The following is a 17,707-nucleotide window of genomic DNA, read 5'->3' on the forward strand; positions in this document are numbered from 1 at the left end:
AGCCATTTTTAATTTATTTTACACATATAAAAAGGTGGATTTTTACTTTTTACAGGTGCATTTTTTGACAATACGAAAGATATGGTTGACGTTAGGAATTATGAGAGTCATTTTAAATTAGATCTGGGTTGAAAAACTGAGAGAGTAAGACAGTTTTGTGGTATTTTGACAGCATATTTTGACTCTCAAAGAGCTGGATATACTGCAAAACAGACGGTTTAACAGCAAGCAAGTGGATGCTCCAAAACGTTGCAGTGTTCCTTTAAAGGTGCAGTGTGTAGGATCTGGTGGCATCTAGTGGTGAGGTTGCAGATTGCAACCAACTCAAATTTCTCCCGTGTGCGGAACATGTAGGAGAACCACGGTGGCCGATGCGAAAACGCGAATGGCTCTCTCTAGAGCCAGTGTTTGGTTTGTCCGTTCTGGGCTACTGTAGAAACATGGTGGACTCTGTGAAGAGGACCCACCAATCTACACACGGCTCATTCTAAGCTAACAAATACACAACGATTCTTAGCTTAAGGTGATTATACACTAATGAAAACACAGTTATGAATATTATATTCCATTCCTTCTAATAGATCCTCCGAAATGTTACACACTGTTCCTTTAATAATCCGTTTTCGAAGACATTTAATTTACTCTAAATGTTCTCAACTTTCGAATATCAGTAGATTCAATAAATAAAGAATCCATGCAGAGGAATAATTTTATTTTCACTTTCTTGACATGCCATCCCATGTACTAACAGGTTCGTCCTGTTCAGTGCTGACCATAGTATAAAAACATCACCTAGTAGAAATCCCCAGTTGTTCCTGTAAGTGTGTCTAGAGCACCAGTTAAGTCATTTGACGAAGCGTTCAGGGACAGGAAGCTTTTTCACCTGCAATGGCAGGTAAGTGGGTTCTTGCATAATTGCATACATTTAATAGTGCAGCCTGTGTCAGGTATTTTAGGTGATCTGCGGTGAATTTGAGCAAAGCATACTATTACTTAAAAAATAAGCTGGTTACTCAAATAAGGAGATTTTTAATAGGTTTAATAAAGTGTATTTCTTTCAAGAAATTGTTTTCTTTTGAGCAATATTCACTTTATTCCATATATAGAGTAGTGCTTTGATAAAAAAACAAAACATCCAACATGATTGTGTGATATTTATTATCAAACTCTAAGTGTCAGCAGAAACTGTCACCCACAGTTTCACTTTTGGATTGAGTATGAAAACAATATGAGAGTAATAATGAAAACAATGTTAATATTGCGTTTATAATAGTGATGGTGTTTGGTACCTACAATCTGATCAATGGGAAAAACCCAGACATGTATTGGATGTTTTTTTAAAGCAAACAACATTTTATTTTTACTTTCCCTTTACTTTCATAACACATTAGGCTTCTTCATCAAGTGTAGAAACTGTGCGAGAATAATACCAGTTTATGTGTTTGCTCATTAGCCCCGTCTACAGGCCGCCCGGTGACAGTAACTGTGGGGGCCATATTGAGGCTTCAATTGAAACCACCACCACCCAGACCCCCAAGGCTATCAGGTGAGTGTAATAAAGACTCAGTTGCAGTTTATTAGGTACACCCAGTGTGTATTTAATACACACTTATTATGTGTATAATAATAACCTTTATTGGTATATAACTTTTCAACTTTTCAAAACCAAGTGCTTCACAGAAAACATTTCTGCTATTTCTAATATATATATATGCAACAAATATGCAATTAATCTGACATTACCAATTTGAATCAGACTTTTAAAACAAAAATAATAATAATAATCTTATCTTTTCATCATTCATAGTATCAAAATTCTTAAATCAAGGTCCTCAAGGTAATGAAATTGCTGTTACCTTAAATGTGTTTTGAGTATGGGATATTGGGTATATAATATAAGTTTATAAATGTAAATGATAAAAATAATAATAATTTTACATTTATGTAGTTTTATATATATATATATATATATAAAACTACAGTAAATTATTACAATACGGTCATAGTTCCATTTAATTTAATTGAATTTAATGATAATAATAACCTTTATTTGTATATAACTTTTCAAAACAAAGTGCTTCACAGAAAGAAAGAAAAAACAGACATTTCTGCTATTTTTTTCTAATGTAAAAAATATATATTAAATGCAAAAATATGCAACTAATCTGACGTTACCAATTTGAATCTGACTTTTTTTCCCTGTATCTTACCCCTCTAGTTGCATTCACAGTAGTAAGGGCTGTCCAACTTCTGGCACAAGTCATCTTTGGTCAGTATCCTCTTTCTTCAACATGATGTTTTACTATATAATCTTTCAACAACCGTTCTGTTATTACACATCTTTCTCGTCGCCGTCTGTCCACAGGTGTTGTGTATTTCAAGGACTGCCCTCAGCAACCCAACATTCCCAACTATCTGTTAGGGATGGCTTTCGTAAGGCTGCTGATGGTACCGTTTGTGACCCTCCCCTGTGAGAGCGATGCAGCTCAGCCACAGGAGCACCCCAGAGGCTTCAAAGCCTGTCTGCTGTGTTTAATAAGCCTGTTTTTCTTCACATGGATCCTGGCAGGTATAAGGATGAAACATATCACAGATCCTATAATCTAAACATACAGAATATTTTATCCCAAAAAGAATAACAGATTACAACTAAATGTTTTTGTCCCATGCTCCTAAACAGGTGACGTGTGGGTCTTCTCAGTCTACCAGCCCAACTATGATCCTGAAGCTGCTGATGGTCTGTACTGTAATAAGACCCTGTACACATTTGCTTTCTGGAACGCAGTGTGGGAGACCTTTGTGGTTTGCGTCTTCCTGTCCAGACTCTGCAAAGGACTGCTGTGTTATGTGATGATGAGTCCTGCACCAACAGACAGAGACTTTTATGGGAATGTATGAGGCATGGATGGATTTATATAATTATCTGTGTGCGTAAATACACCAAATATTATTGCATTGTGCACTCTGAATGGGGCTTTAAAGGGATTTTATCACAATTTGGGCAGTGGGAGAAATAGTATGAGAGAGTGTCACTCACTCACTTCTCTTCATCCCCTATGGGACATAAGGCTTCAATGAGCTCTCTCCATTGCATCTATCTGTCCTTGGCAGCATGTTGGGCCTCTCCCCATGATAGGTTCGTCTTGTCCAGCTCACTTGACGTCTGGAGCCACTTCAGTGACTTTCACTTATCCCCAGGATGTCCAGGTGATACGTACTTGTACTCGTAAATTCGTGAGCCTGGTTTGATAGCTCAGGGCTTCTGCCCTTTTCTAATCATAGGAAATCGTTGGAGGGAGGAGAGAGGAGATGGAGGAGGAGCCCAGTTGGTGTTGAGGCATCATGGCCCGGCCAGTTGAGGTTTTATTTTTTTTTCTTCTTTTTTTCTTTTTCTTCCTTTTCCTCATAACAAAATAAAATAAAATGAAATATGGATAAAACAAAATGGAGAGAAAAATAAATTAAAGAAAGAAGAAAAAAAATAAATAAAATAATAAACAAATAAATAAATAAAGAAAGGAAACTTTAAAAAAAAAGCCAACATAACTGAGCAAGATCAATATCATGTGATTGTGTGCTTGAGAGGGTTGGGGTTGGCTGGCTGTCAGTCAGGGTGCAAATCAAATTAAGGCAAGATTAAAAAGAATAAGATAAAATAATAGTTATGGTGGTTTGTTTTGGAGTATTATGGAGAGGGGTGTTCTGGTGGCCCATTGTCCTTCATGGTTTAACTGTGTCATGGCAGGGTTATGGATGGCTCTCTGTATATATCTCTGGGTGAGGATGGTGTTTCCAGGTGATACCTTTTCATCTCACTGAGGACTTGTGCTGTCTTGTAGGTCTCAAACATGGTTCGGACATTCCATGCTCCAAGGCGGATCTCGGTTTTTGACCCAAGTAGACCCTCTCTCACTCTCCTGACTTCCTTTCGGCTTTCATCAGGAGTGATCATACTACCACCCAAATAGTTTGGGTGGCTGGGATCTACTCTGGGCCTGGTGACAATAGTTTTGCTCGTTGTAGTTTCTGTAACAAGATGGTATTTTTTACAGGGTGGAGTTGTTAGCCCCAAGCCCAACCCTCAAGTTTGAGGACGTGGTGGAGTGGATTTGTTAGTCTCCCTTTAACCTAGTGTCCTCCAGGTATCAGATTACAGACTCATACCACATGAGACCAGCCAGGTTTTAAGGTAGTACACAAGCTGCCTCCGGGACGTCAAGCTCAATCAACTCCTGCGACCAGCACGAGGCAGGGAGTGTAGTTATGTTTAACTAATGATTATTTTCATTATCGACTAATCTGGCAATTATTTTCTTTATTCATTATTTGTTTGATTTATACAATAATAATGCCCATCCCAATTTCCAACAGGCAAAGATTATGTCATATAAAACTGCTTGTTTTTAAATGATTTATACGGTTTAAATTTACAGGCAGAGTGCACATTAATAAACATTAAACAACTACTCTTCAACTGCAGTCTCTGGGCAGGTGTAATGACAAAAGACACGTGAAACACGTTAAAACAAGAACAGCAATACTGTACATGTTGGTTTACATGTCTTATCAGCTCAGTTTAATATCACATAAGAGAAAAAGAAAAGCAGAAATTAATGTTATTATTAAATACGAATCATGGGAAGAAGTGTGCAAAGGGGGACATAATATAACGAATAGCCCATTATGGAAAGAATTCAGTATATTAGAACTCCTTTCATTGTATCAAAATATGACCAAAGTAAAACACATTTGTGTTGGAGGGATTGTAAACAGGTTGGGGATCTCACACACGTTTTCTGGGATTGTCCAAAATGGAAATCATACTGGGAAGGGATTCATACAGAAATACTTTCAAATTTGAAAGTTGATTTACCATTAGACCCATTGTTTTATATTATAGGAGCAATCCCTGATGGCGCTATGGAACAGAGAAAGGAATGTGTGCTGCATATCCTTTTATTGGTTGCAAAAAAAATCAATCAATGGCAGGTTAAAGGTTGAAAGTGTACACAATGGAAAAGATTACAGCAGAACCAAATGTTAAGTTAGTCATGTTTTTAAACCGATGAGCTTCTGTAATTATTTATTTTAAAAATACCAAAGTGATAAGGTGCTGTACCGATTTAATCGTGAATTTGGCCAAAATTAACATGTCTTTTTTAAAGGTATTTTTGTGTATTTGTTTTATTTCTTCTCCCTCTTTCTTTTTCCTCTTTCTTTTTTTATTATTATTATTACACCAAAAACTGACAATAACTGCACTATACTGTATAATGACTGTGCAATATCCTTATCATTATTACTACTCAGGTGTAATTCATACTGTGCAGTATTTTCAGATGGAATTTTGTTTCATTCTCACTGTGCAATATCACTGTCCACTTGTGCAATTTTATTAATAGTCTGTTTATTGTCAATACTGTATATACTGCTCCTATTTTTATACTTCCTTCTATTTAAATGGTTCATATTTTTGTTACACTTTGTTTAGCTCTTTTTTATTTACTGTGTAAGCTGATGCATTTTGTTTTTTTGCACTATCCCCTTTGCTGCTGTACACTGCAAATCTTATCTTATTATATATTTGTTTAGACTTTTTTTTTAAACTTTTTAAACTAAAGCAGCTATGTATTTTTTAAAAATGTGCAAAAGTGAATAAACATTTAGTTAAAAAAAAAAAAAAAAAAGGGGTGAAGTTGCCAAACATTCTTGTATCCATCAACTTCTTTATTAGTCGACTAATCATTCCAGCTTTAACTGTATTGTCATGATTCTCTGTCATATGTGTTTTTCTTTTATTCCTCTTTCTTTTCAACACATTCAACATCACTTTTCTCGCGAGAAACTTTGACAAAAGTCGGCTTTTACCAGTCTGGTCAGGTTCAGGCAGGTCCAGGCCCCCACCCCAAACTGTTCGTCCAACACAGACACAGACGTGGAGGTAAACAATACGTGATCAGGTCTGGACCCTACCGCTCTCCTCTCTGTACACTTACTGTACATTAACACAACTTTACAACAATTGTTTTTCCAGCTTTTGGACTAAAAAGGTGAAAACTGTCTTCTTCTGCAATGGCAGGTGAGTTCATTTAACAAACTTTTTTTTTTTTTACCCTTGAACACATCATCATGCAGCTCGTCATAAATGCTATTAATCCGTATTGTTTTGATTGTTAAATCCTTGTGGTGTGTGTTCTAGACGCAGATAGAGTGAAAGAGCTGGTGTCAAAGTGCCAGCAGGCCCGGGACCAGGCTTACTGCCCCTACAGCCACTTCCCTGTCGGTGCAGCACTACTGACAGCAGATGGAGCCATAATCACAGGTAACAACACACAACAGGTGACTTCTATTCTCTCATGTGCTACACAGCAATACTGGAAGTGCAGTGGTGGAAAGAGACTACTGTACTTAAACACAATGTTGAGGTAATTGTAGTACTTTATTGCATGTTACTTTATGCTTATAATTAATTAAATAGAATATTTCTGCATCTGCTTGTGGCAGTACTGAGTCAGAAGACTGAAAAACAGTTCCCATCCACATAATAATATAAAATAAAATGCCTTCTTAATAATAATAATGAACAAATGCCTCTTCAATAATGAACAAATGCCTCTATATTAACAAACAATTAAGGAAACTGAAATATTGGTTTGTGTTTTTCCTTTTACCCTCCTTTAAAGTTTTCCCAAATAAAATACACTAAAAGAAATGGGTATAAAGGGTTTCATTGAAAATCAACAAATGAATAGAATACAAAAATACAGCCTGCAGGCGTTAGGCTATTGTAAGGCAAGCCAGCTGTTGCACAAATAGCACCTAATCGTCCCAGTGCAGGTAACCCAATTGGTTGGCACTTAACTTGTTTCCCCAACTAGGAGAGTCAACACTCTCAACAAACCAAACACAAAGATCACAGAATCCCAAAAGGGCCCAAAACAGACCAGAGTTTCTGATAAAGCTGATAACACATGTTGCATTGAGTGAAGGAGAGATCAGAATGACCCTGGGTGTGCAGTTTCCCTCCTCTTTTAAGCCCTACAGAAAGGGCATCGTTACACCCTGATTGGCCAAGAGGGGAATGCACCAAGCTGCTCTCAATTATCATTTAAGAGCCAGTCCCCACACCATGCGCAACAGGTGAACTGAATAACCCTCTAATCACTCAGCAACTCAACCAAAAAAACACCAGGGAAAAGGGAAACAACAGCAAGCACCAGAGAATTGGCAGCTGCCACATGCTCTTGTACTTCTGCTCCAAATATTATCTTATAATAGACCACTTAAAGGGACTGTTTGTAACTTTCAGAAATGCTTTTCAACAGCGACACCTGTGGCCGTTAAGTCAACGAAAGTCAGCGTCAGGCTCGCGCTTGCTCACTCTAAATAGACATGAACGAGAATCGCTCAAAACAGTGAGGCGACACACGTCAGCTAAAACCACAATATCACTCTATATTTCACCTGCTTGGCAGTAATGTTAGCTGACCAGACGAAGGTCTCTCCATGAATCACTGCTGATCCTAGTGTTGGCTTTTCCTGCTTCAGCCTCCGGGGCTGAAGCAGGAAAAGCGTGTCGGTGCCGGGGCTGAAGCAGGAAGAGAAACGTTATCGTCTCCGACAGCGCCCGCTGTTGAGAATAAACTCTTTAAAAACCCTCTTGGATCTGTTTGAAAATGCCTTGTCAAAAAGCTGACTTTTTAGAGATACAGTATGTAGTTCTCACAGGACAGCAATGCCACAAATATATGATGATCTTTTAGAATATGATGCATTGCTGTAGATTAAATTACCTAACAGTATATGAAGGAGTAAAGATGAGCACTAAAATGCAACATACACAGTAATGCAGCAGTAATATAGATCCAGAAACATCAGATATAATATGATAACACTGACAGGGAATATTTGACTGCATAATGAATACGTTTACTTTTCAAAATGTAAGTACATTTTGCTGATAATACATTCATTTCTTAAGTAAGGTTTTGAATGCAGGACTTTTACTTGTAGTGGAGTATTTTCACAATGTGGTATTAGTACTTTTACTTTAGTTATGGATCTGAATACTTCTTCCATCACTGTTAAAATGTTGTGCCCACACAAATGCATCAGTAATAATACAGTAATATAACAACAGTGCATAATGAGTATTTTTACTTTGATACTTCAAGCAAACATTATTCATATAACACTTTTCTAAACAGAAATTATAAAGTGGGTAAAGGAGAAAGAGGGGGTATAAAATATAAAAACAAAGAGAATTAAGTGTTCAACTCATAAAAGAATAAATGTAGGCTATATATTTAAGAAAAAGCCAAAGAAAATCTAAACACTTTTTTTTATTATCACTGTGAAAGAGTCCAGAGTCTGAGCATTTGTGTGTTTTCAGGCTGTAATGTGGAGAACGCCTCCTACGGTCTGACAGTGTGTGCTGAACGGACGGCCATCCAGAGGGCCGTGGTGGAAGGTCACAGACAGTTCACTGCCATCGCTGTGACATGGTGAGACTGAGACAGTCAGTGTCATGACTTTGGTGACACATTAAGAGTTTCATATAGCACATGTTCTGATGCATTTATCCTCTCCTCTCTTCCATGCAGTGATATCAAAGACCACTTTGTTGCGCCGTGTGGAGCATGTCGACAGGTGCTATTGGAGGTGAGACAGCTCTTTTATGACCGGTACAGACAATCAGGAAATGATACACTTCAAATCTTTCCATCTTATTAAGATATTTCTGTCTATGATTTAACCCTAAACATTTTTTTTTTAAATAATTAAATAATATATTTTTTCAGAATATAGAATAGTTCAGCTTGTCTCCAATTCAAATCAGCTAGAAACAAATGTCTTTATCCTTAAAAGAATAAAAGGATTAAGGTAAGTCACTGCACTACAATCAAGAAAACTTAATTTCAGAAAACACCAGGCAATTTTGAATTTGGAATAAGTTGAAAAAAATCTCAAATAAACTGTAAGGACTGAATAACAGACAAAAATGACTTGATAAGAGGTCGATTTTTGCAGTGTATGAACCAGGAACACTATATATCTCTTCCCTGTTACTGTATTTCACAGATACGTTAAACATTAATACTAATAACCGAGCATAGTAAAATTTCATAGCTTCCTCGTTAAATAGAGCAGCATTGTTCAGTAAATTAAATAGAAGTGAGGTACTCCAGATGAATATGACGCTATTGTCTTTTTCTTGCTATCATAATAAAACTTTTAAAAGATGATTTATTTTATTTTTTTATTTATTTTAAATTTCAATAACAATGAAAAACAATTTTTTCTGTGTGACACTTGAAGAACCCTTTTGAAATCATGATTAAAGCAGCAAAATAAACTGTTAACTTTCTTGGTTTCAGAGCACATTTAGTCTTTGTTGGTTAAAATATAATGTAAGACATTTATTCTGCATACTGCAGCCAATGGCTTTAGCTATAGGACACTGAGGTCATATCCTTTTTTTCCAGGGAATTTGGGGGGTTTCAGCAATGTGGGTAAAGTGACGTTACTGGATGTTTTATGTGCTGATTCCAGTATTTTATTTTTTTACCATTTCACTCCAAATTTGGCAACTTTTAGGTCAACAGAAATACATAGATAAAGGATTTAGTATTTCTCTACTAGATTTTTTTTCCTTGAGATTTCACAGAACACATAATTAAATAGTTAAATACAAAAAGAAATATTTAAATATAAAAATGTAGACTTTTTGTGTGTCTGAGTAGGATACATATGAGACTCATGACCCCAGCGTTAATATAAATCCTGGCTCTGACCTTGCATGTTGGTACTTTCTCCTTCACTACTGTGCATCTCTCTCTCTCTCTCTCTCACCAGTTTGGATCAGACTGGATTGTATACTTGATCAAGCCGGACGGATCTTTCAGAGAAACCAGCCTGAGTGAACTGTTGCCTCTGTCCTTTACACGCCAGGAACTGAAGACGTATCAGCAGGATCCTTAGACGTCACTTTTTAGTACATGAGCTGCAAAGTCCCTTAAATTGGGTTATAGCGACACTGCAAATTAGGAAAACAATTAAACATATTTTGTTTCTCCTAAAATGTGTAATTTATTATTATTATATTATTATCATCATTATATTATTATTATTATTATTGTTGTTGTTGTTGTTGTTATAATTATTATTATATAATCACGATTATTATTTTTGTTATTGTTATTATTATTATTATTATTATATAATCACTATTATTATTTTTGTTGTTATTGTTATTATTATTATAATTATTATATAATCACTATTATTATTATTGTTGTTATTATTATAATATGATCACTATTATTATTGTTATTATTATCATTATTATATAATCACTATTATTATTATTATTATTATATAATCACTATTATTATTGTTGTTATTGTTATTATTATAATTATATAATCACTATTATTATTATTGTTGTTATTATTATTATATAATCACTATTATTATTATTATTGTTGTTATTGTTATTATTATTATTATTATATAATCACTTTTATTATTATTATTGTTGTTGTTATTATTATTATTATTATTATATAATCACTATTATTATTATTATTATTGTTGTTATTATGATTATTATTATTATTATTATATAATCACTTTTATTATTATTATTGTTGTTATTATTATTATTATTATTATTATTATTATATAATCACTTTTATTATTATTGTTGTTGTTGTTATTATTATTATTATTATTATTATTATTATATAATCACTATTATTATTATTATTGTTGTTGTTATTATTATTATTTGTCGTAGCAGCATTCCTATCATTAGTACCATCACTATTATTATAATAATCATCTTTGTTATAATTATAATTATGATAGCAGAGAGAGTTTACTAGAGGGTTCTAAAGATGACGTCGCAATGAGTGCGTCATAAAGTGGGCGGGGCCTGAATCTGTTTCCGGAAACAACAACATGGAGGCTGTCGTGAGCGATGTGGTCGCTCCAGAAGACCTTTTAGTAAGTTTACACACGATTAAACCTCTTCAATTCACAAACACATACTTATTAGCACATGGTGATGTCTTAGCAACATGTGTTCACTCGGTAAATTCTGAAACGTGGGTTAAAAAGGCTGAAACTTTGGTTAAAAAGCGACGTACTTTGAGGCGTCACCTCTCTAGCTAATGCTAATGCTACTGATGTGACTGATGTAACGATGACATCCTCTAATATCTCTATATGACTCATTATAATAACAGATTTGGGGAATGATATGTACTTCTGTGACCTTAAAGCTGAAGGTTAACTACTGGTTTCTACTCAGAGGAAGCATTACACACAATGATCTGCCAAAACAAACACTACATGTTGAGCAAAGCACTGTGTTTGTGTGTTTCACTACCTTCATGGGTTCATGGCTTCAACTTCTGCTTTTGTTTTGACAGAAATTTGAGAAGAAATACAACAGTGAGCTGGTGAAGGGAGCCGTCTCCAAAGAAACTAAGTTTGAGTATGCCTGGTGTCTGATCAGGAGCAAATACACAGGGGACATCAAGAAGGGGATTGTGCTCCTGGAGGGTAAGTTAATGCAATCATATGCTTATTATACCCAGAGCTACATGTTGTAGTTACAGACTAATAGTAGATTTATGAGGCTGATGTTGATATTTGAGAGTTTACAAATCCAAAATATTGGATGTGGCACTTTTAAAGTTGGTTCTTAAAGGGCCAGTGTGTAACATTTCAGAGAGAGATGTTTTGTACATGCCTCTGCTCAGTGCCTTCATAGGCTTGATGTAGCTTACCATGCATACTTAAGGTTCATCACAAATTGTAAAGCTCTGACTCACCACTGTGAGTTGTACTCTCGGGTGGGATGGCCTGCACTGGCACCCCGTAGGCTGCACCCTCAGCCTGGAATTTGCTCCTAAATGACCTAAAAAATCAAGGACCTGGTATCATTAAATATTTTTAATGAAGGCTTTAGAAGCAGACTCTATGGCATGCCAACGTTTGTTATCTCAATGGGACTAACCTGGTTCAACTCATCCACGCCTTCATCTCCTCCCGCCTTGACTATTGCAACTCACTCCTCTATGGCATCAGCAACACCTCCATCAATAAACTCCAACTGGTCCAGAATGCAGCTGCCCGACTCCTCACCCACACCAAATCATGGCATCACATCACCCCAGTCCTGAAAGACCTTCACTGGCTCCCCGTCTTCCACCGGATCTCCTACAAAATCCTGACCCTCACCTACAAAGCCCTCCACCAACTTGCACCCCCCTATCTCTCTGAACTCCTCTCCCCCTACCAACCTCAACGGTCCCTCAGATCCACCTCAGCTGGTCTACTCTCCACCCCCAAGTCCAAACTCCGCAGCTTTGGGGACAGAGCATTCTCCAGGGCAGCTCCCAAGCTCTGGAACTCACTCCCCAATCTCATCAGAGACTCCGATTCCCTCACCATATTCCAGTCCCGCCTCAAAACACATCTTTTCTCATCTGCTTACCCGTAGCCTCCTCCCTCCCCCTACCCATCAGTCCATGTGTATGTATGAGAGTGTGCCTGTGTATGTCGCCTGTTTTTGTCGTTCGTCTCCTGTCTGTCTCACACCGTTTTCCCCCCGAATATGTTAAGCGCCTTTGAGATCACTAAAAAGCGCTATATAAATCTAATATATTATTATTATTATTATTATTATTATTATTAAAGAAAAGAAAAGAAAAGAAGAAATGGAATATAATATTCATAACTATGTTTTCATTAGTGTATAATCACCTGAAACTAAGTATCGTTGTGTTTTCGTTAGCTTAGAATGAGCCCTTCATATCTACATAGGGAGTGGGTCCTCTTCACAGAGTCCGCCATGTTGCTACAGTAGCAGACAAACCAAACACTGGCTCTAGAGAGAGCCTTTCACGTTTTTACGTTACCTGAAGGCCACCGTAGTTCTCTAACACTCTTGTGAAACTGCAGTAACGTGAGCCGTAGACTGAAAAACCGTGGTACCCCGCAGCCGCTGCCTGACTTCCGTTGCTCCTAAAGCAGTGTTATTATGGTATGGATGACCTCTGAGCGAGGCGAACGGCGTTACCATGTTTTTGCCCTCGGTGGCTCACGTTACCACAGTCTTGGAAAGGGAGGAGTGAGCGGAGGGGTACTCAGTTGGTTGCAATCTGCAACCACACCACTAGATGCTGCCAAATCCTACACACTGTCCCTTTTAAACAATTCAGATATGTACTGAGACATTTTTTTGTCTTCATTGAACATTATGAATGGACAGACATTCAGCAGGTCATGGTCATTCTTACACAATTAAAGATTTCAGTGTAGATGTCAATCAAATTAAATCTGAAAAGTAAATAAATGAAACATTAAAAATACTGTATCCAAACATAATAAATAAACAATAACTTAAAAATAAGTCAATATACAGGGGCTACAATAAAGAAAATATTTTTAAAAAATATAACAATGTATGTTTACTTTTTGTTTGTCATAATGGTTAATGTATCTGTGTACAAATTTAATTCAACTAGAAAAATATTAAAGTTTGGGAAGGAGTTGTTTGTGAAATTTGTGAAAGTTCAAGTATAAGATTTGTCATGTAACTCAAAGGTTTATTATTACATTTGAATTTAGTGATACTGTTTTTGGGCGTGATTGTTATAGAATGTATGTGTCGTATACAGTGATACTGATATATCTGTGATAAGCTAAATAATGTTGATTGTGAGAATGTATCCGTGAGGCTCTAGTTACTGTTACTATACAAATAATGACTTTGAATGTCTGAATGTTGCTTAGAAGGGATCAGACAAGGGACATGGCAGCTTCACTGCTTGCAAAGGGAGGATGGTCTGTCATTAATCAATAAAGTATTATTCTGATTCTGATGTAACACATTAGCTTGTATTTTTTCACAATTCAACAGTTGATATCAATGTTTTGTTTTTGTCTTAGAACTTGTTCAGAAAGCGTCAAAGGACGACTCCCGGGACTTCTTGTTCTACCTTGCAGTGGCCAACTACAGACTCAAAGTTAGTGTCATTCCTAAAGTCAATTTGTAGGTTTTAACATGTTTAAACATTTAATGCAGCCCTCACATTTGATGACATTTAAAATGTGCACACATCTGAGAGTATTTCCTCTCCCCTGTTCTTCTTCCAGGAATATGAGAAAGCCCTGAAGTACATCCGAACTCTTCTAAAGAACGAGCCGGGGAACAAGCAGGCTCAGGAGCTGGAGAAACTCATCGACAAGGCTTTAAAGAAAGGTACGAACTAGGGGGGTGTCGCGATAAACCAGTATTGACGATAACCGGGATATTTTAAAAAACAATTATTGACCATGTTAATAATACAAATATGATAATATCAAGGTAAATAATCCAGCGCCTCTTAAATAGAGCCCAACCGAGTTATCAGTCAGCCAATTTAATTATATTATATTAAGCCGCGTGTTGTGTGAGTCGCGAAGCAGCTGACCGTAGTGTCAGCCCTATGTTATTCTACACAGGGTACTAGCTCTAAATCACCAGGGCAAAATACAGCTGGAGTCAAGAAATGTAACAGCAACCTCGCCAATGACTAAAACTATAAACCAGCACAAAAATGATCATTACCTACATAAGCCATCATGTTTTGAAAAGACACATTACATTACGAACACTAACAAAAAGGTAACATTTGCATTTTGTAACATAAAACAGCAAATTTAAAGTCCCCATGAAATGAAAAATACATTTTCCCAGTTTTAGTCTAGTGTCCCTGTGTTAATTGTTCATTAACCTCTTTATTATATGCCAAATGTATGTCAAAAACCAGTATCAGAGTATTTTTACATCAAAATCTGATCAAAATCCATGTCTTTTCTCTTTCTGTAAACGGTTTTGAATGTTTGGTGAATTATCCTGAGACATATAAATGAAACTAGTAGCAAAAATAAAAATGACATCAGTAGGTTACAGACTCTATTCTTAATGTAATTCATTTTCCAAAAAAGAGATAAAATGCACAATAAACAAAGTTAAAGATGAGTTTGACTGATTCTTTTTCATTTTTTCAAATTTTCTTGCGATAATATCGTTGAATTAATTTCGCCACAATAATTGTGTAGTGAAAATCTGATATCGTGACAGCCCTCGTACCAGTCGTAACAGAATAGTTTATTTTACCAGTTATTTTTCCCTTGTGAGTATTTCCCCCTGAGTGTAAAACCACAATGCTGACATTCACATGTTGTCATCTAGACGGCTTGGTTGGCATGGCGATCGTCGGGGGAATCGGACTTGGCGTGGCTGGTTTGGCGGGCCTCATCGGCTTGGCTGTGTCAAAGGGAGCTGCTAAATCTTAACCTGGACATGGGACGACGCGTCTTCATTTTGCTGGACTGACACACTGACTCTTCACCTGCATAAAACAATTAAAAGTTTGTGGAGAGAGCTTGAAGGATGTAACATTTTGGTTTGTATGTACCGCAACACAAATTAAAGGGTTTGATTAACGCCAATGAATAACCGTATTGTAACAGGGTTGAGATTCACCATACATGATTACTTGGCTGTCTATTCACACACCATAGCTTGGCACTTTCTCATTATTTGTAAATAAACTAGGATAGTCAGGATGCACTTCAATTTCATGTAATTTCTTACTTAGTTTGCACCTCAGCCTAAACTTCCTAAGTTCACATTTACATTTTGTATAAATAATATCCTTCTAGAAGTGCAGTTGTGGTTCTGTACTGTCTGTTTAATTATTTTTAAGAATTGTTAAGGAAAGTGTTATGGGTGCAATGGGAAGTGCTTGTAATAGCAAAAGCAATGGTGTGATTTGTTTGCTGTTGAGGTAGCAATGACTGCATTGCTGCTGGTAGAAGACTGTAAGTGAGGAGATGTTTGCATTTATTTTGGACATGAGGTTTCTTTACATTTGTTCTGAATAGTACTTTAAAATAAGGGACGCAACACACTTGGAAATTAATCATTTTTGCCATTTAAAACACATTTACCTGTGCTACATTTAATGGGTTGTTTCCATCTTGTTAAATAAAATGATTTTGAACTGAGAGATTTGTGTTCTCAGGAAATTATTGTCGAGGTCTTCAATGACAACTGCTTCAGTGTTGGAGTACCATACACACTGGTATGTATCTCTTTTGAGAGCAGAAGAAATAAGTGCAGAAAGAAGAAAAGACATGCAACAAACACAGACAAAGGCTGATACACTAACAGCGTCAGAAACAATCAGACATCTCTAAATAACATTTACAAAATGACACATTTACATTGCCTGTTTCAGCCAGCCAATAGTTGGACAAAACAAACTAAGAAAATAAAATAATTAAATTAATTACAAGGGAAAAGCAGCAAATCCTCACATTTGAGAAGCTAAAAATATAAAATGTCTGACAAACAATTGTCAAAACAGTCGCCACTTTCATGTGATTAATTGACTAAATGTTCCAGCTCTAATTGTATATAATATTAATCTAGGGATGCACCAATCTAAGTTATTCAGTCGATACCGAGTACCAATCCGATACCAGTGTTTAATTAATGAGCTGTATGCCTCACTGTGTGGAAGTGACTGGGATCATTCTTTTATGTGTAAGACAACATCAGGCTTGGCTTAAACATTGCTTTACTACTAACTTAGTAAAACAAAATATAACAAATAAATACATGGCTATAAATGTACTGAATTGTTTATTATTAAAATAATAAATTGTGCACCAGCAACTCGGTAAAAAATCTTCAAAATTAACAGCAAATACAATTCAATTTGAAACCTTTTAAATGCAGCAACAATGGTTAAAACTTTAACAGGAATTCATTATTTTGCAGTGCAGTTAGTTTGGCCTCTTTATTCAAATGGCAATGCATTTTGCAAATGGCAATTCAATATGTACTAGTGAATATAATATGTATTAGTGCTACTGCAGCCCCTCGAAACATTGGCTTTGCAGATATTGCAAGTAGCCATAGAACTTGTTGGCGTAGCGAGCGTGAAATACCTCCGAACAGCTCACGTTTGTTGTTAGTTCCCTCAGCTATGCGGTCTACCGGTGTGCAACTGACGCATGAAGTACTACGTACATGTTAAATCAGACGTAAACATAGAATTTAATTTAATTTATCGGACCCAGATTAGCGATCCAGCTATTTGAATCAGTATCGACTTTTTACTGGCATCAGATTGGTGCATCCCTTGTAGCAAAGTATTATATTTTACAAACTTTTTATATTTGTGGTTGTAAACAGTAAAGTAACTGGTAGCTATGTCTGTAAAACAAGTGTAGTGCAGTAAGGAGTATATGGCAGCCTGTAATCTAGACATTGTTAAAGACGAGCTAAATGCCTACAAAGCTGTATCATCTGCATAAAAAAGAATATTATGAGTATGTTTTACGTTTTAACAGTTATGAAAGACTAGGAAAGTGGAATTTTCCATTGATGTCAACCTGCATCTGATAAATGCATCAAAGTCATTTTCAGAAGAATCTTATGTTGATGGAGCAAAGTCCAATTCTTATCACTGTCATTTATTGACTATTAAATTTACAACGATGTTTTGGTGGACACTGGGAGAGAGTGCATTATCACCATCACTATCTAAGTGTCTAGGAGTCTTTAGCACTAAGATTGGGCCATACTGGACATGTTTGAACAAAAAAACGTGCCTGGCCTAGTTTACTAGCTGTCGAC

At 36.2% G+C, this 17,707-nt stretch overlaps 3 protein-coding genes across 4 annotated transcripts; all 3 read left to right on the top strand.

Moving 5' to 3' along the window:
- Positions 1–596: 596 nt before the first annotated feature.
- Positions 597–3,637, top strand: LOC119481480 (transmembrane protein 272-like). The gene is made up of 5 exons (XM_037758438.1): positions 597–895; positions 1,454–1,546; positions 2,219–2,269; positions 2,366–2,569; positions 2,681–3,637. The coding sequence occupies exons 1-5, from the start codon at positions 889–891 to the stop codon at positions 2,896–2,898; spliced, it is 573 nt and encodes a 190-aa protein (XP_037614366.1). The 5' UTR covers positions 597–888; the 3' UTR covers positions 2,899–3,637.
- Positions 3,638–5,860: 2,223 nt separating this feature from the next.
- Positions 5,861–10,081, top strand: zgc:103586. Of its 2 annotated transcripts, XM_037759262.1 has the most exons (6): positions 5,861–5,941; positions 6,035–6,079; positions 6,200–6,322; positions 8,393–8,504; positions 8,604–8,661; positions 9,856–10,081. In XM_037759262.1, the coding sequence occupies exons 2-6, from the start codon at positions 6,073–6,075 to the stop codon at positions 9,979–9,981; spliced, it is 426 nt and encodes a 141-aa protein (XP_037615190.1). In that variant the 5' UTR covers positions 5,861–5,941; positions 6,035–6,072; the 3' UTR covers positions 9,982–10,081. The 2 variants fall into 2 exon arrangements, with proteins under 2 accessions (XP_037615190.1, XP_037615189.1); XM_037759261.1 differs by having other exon boundaries at positions 5,938–6,079.
- An 801-nt stretch (positions 10,082–10,882) lies between these two features.
- On the top strand, positions 10,883–16,070 carry fis1 (fission, mitochondrial 1). The gene is made up of 5 exons (XM_037758270.1): positions 10,883–11,007; positions 11,436–11,568; positions 13,963–14,039; positions 14,170–14,275; positions 15,251–16,070. Exons 1-5 carry the CDS (start codon positions 10,963–10,965, stop codon positions 15,352–15,354), a joined length of 465 nt encoding a protein of 154 aa, XP_037614198.1. The 5' UTR covers positions 10,883–10,962; the 3' UTR covers positions 15,355–16,070.
- Positions 16,071–17,707: the final 1,637 nt, after the last annotated feature.

Source organism: Sebastes umbrosus, chromosome 22 (genome assembly GCF_015220745.1).
Source record: "Sebastes umbrosus isolate fSebUmb1 chromosome 22, fSebUmb1.pri, whole genome shotgun sequence".
NCBI lineage: Eukaryota > Metazoa > Chordata > Actinopteri > Perciformes > Sebastidae > Sebastes > Sebastes umbrosus.

What these genes read in the sequence shown, in the direction of transcription:
- zgc:103586 (XM_037759262.1), top strand. An exon ending in ACTGCCATCGCTGTGACATG is followed by an intron (nt 8,505 to 8,603) that starts GTGAGACTGAGA and finishes TCTTCCATGCAG; the next exon opens with TGATATCAAAGACCACTTTG. An exon ending in GTCGACAGGTGCTATTGGAG is followed by an intron (nt 8,662 to 9,855) that starts GTGAGACAGCTC and finishes CTCTCTCACCAG; the next exon opens with TTTGGATCAGACTGGATTGT.
- LOC119481480 (XM_037758438.1), top strand. An exon ending in TCTGGCACAAGTCATCTTTG is followed by an intron (nt 2,270 to 2,365) that starts GTCAGTATCCTC and finishes GTCTGTCCACAG; the next exon opens with GTGTTGTGTATTTCAAGGAC. An exon ending in CTTCACATGGATCCTGGCAG is followed by an intron (nt 2,570 to 2,680) that starts GTATAAGGATGA and finishes GCTCCTAAACAG; the next exon opens with GTGACGTGTGGGTCTTCTCA.
- fis1 (XM_037758270.1), top strand. Translation starts at nt 10,963, where the DNA reads ATGGAGGCTGTCGTGAGCGATGTGGTCGCTCCAGAAGACCTTTTA. An exon ending in TCGCTCCAGAAGACCTTTTA is followed by an intron (nt 11,008 to 11,435) that starts GTAAGTTTACAC and finishes TTGTTTTGACAG; the next exon opens with AAATTTGAGAAGAAATACAA. An exon ending in CGACAAGGCTTTAAAGAAAG is followed by an intron (nt 14,276 to 15,250) that starts GTACGAACTAGG and finishes GTTGTCATCTAG; the next exon opens with ACGGCTTGGTTGGCATGGCG.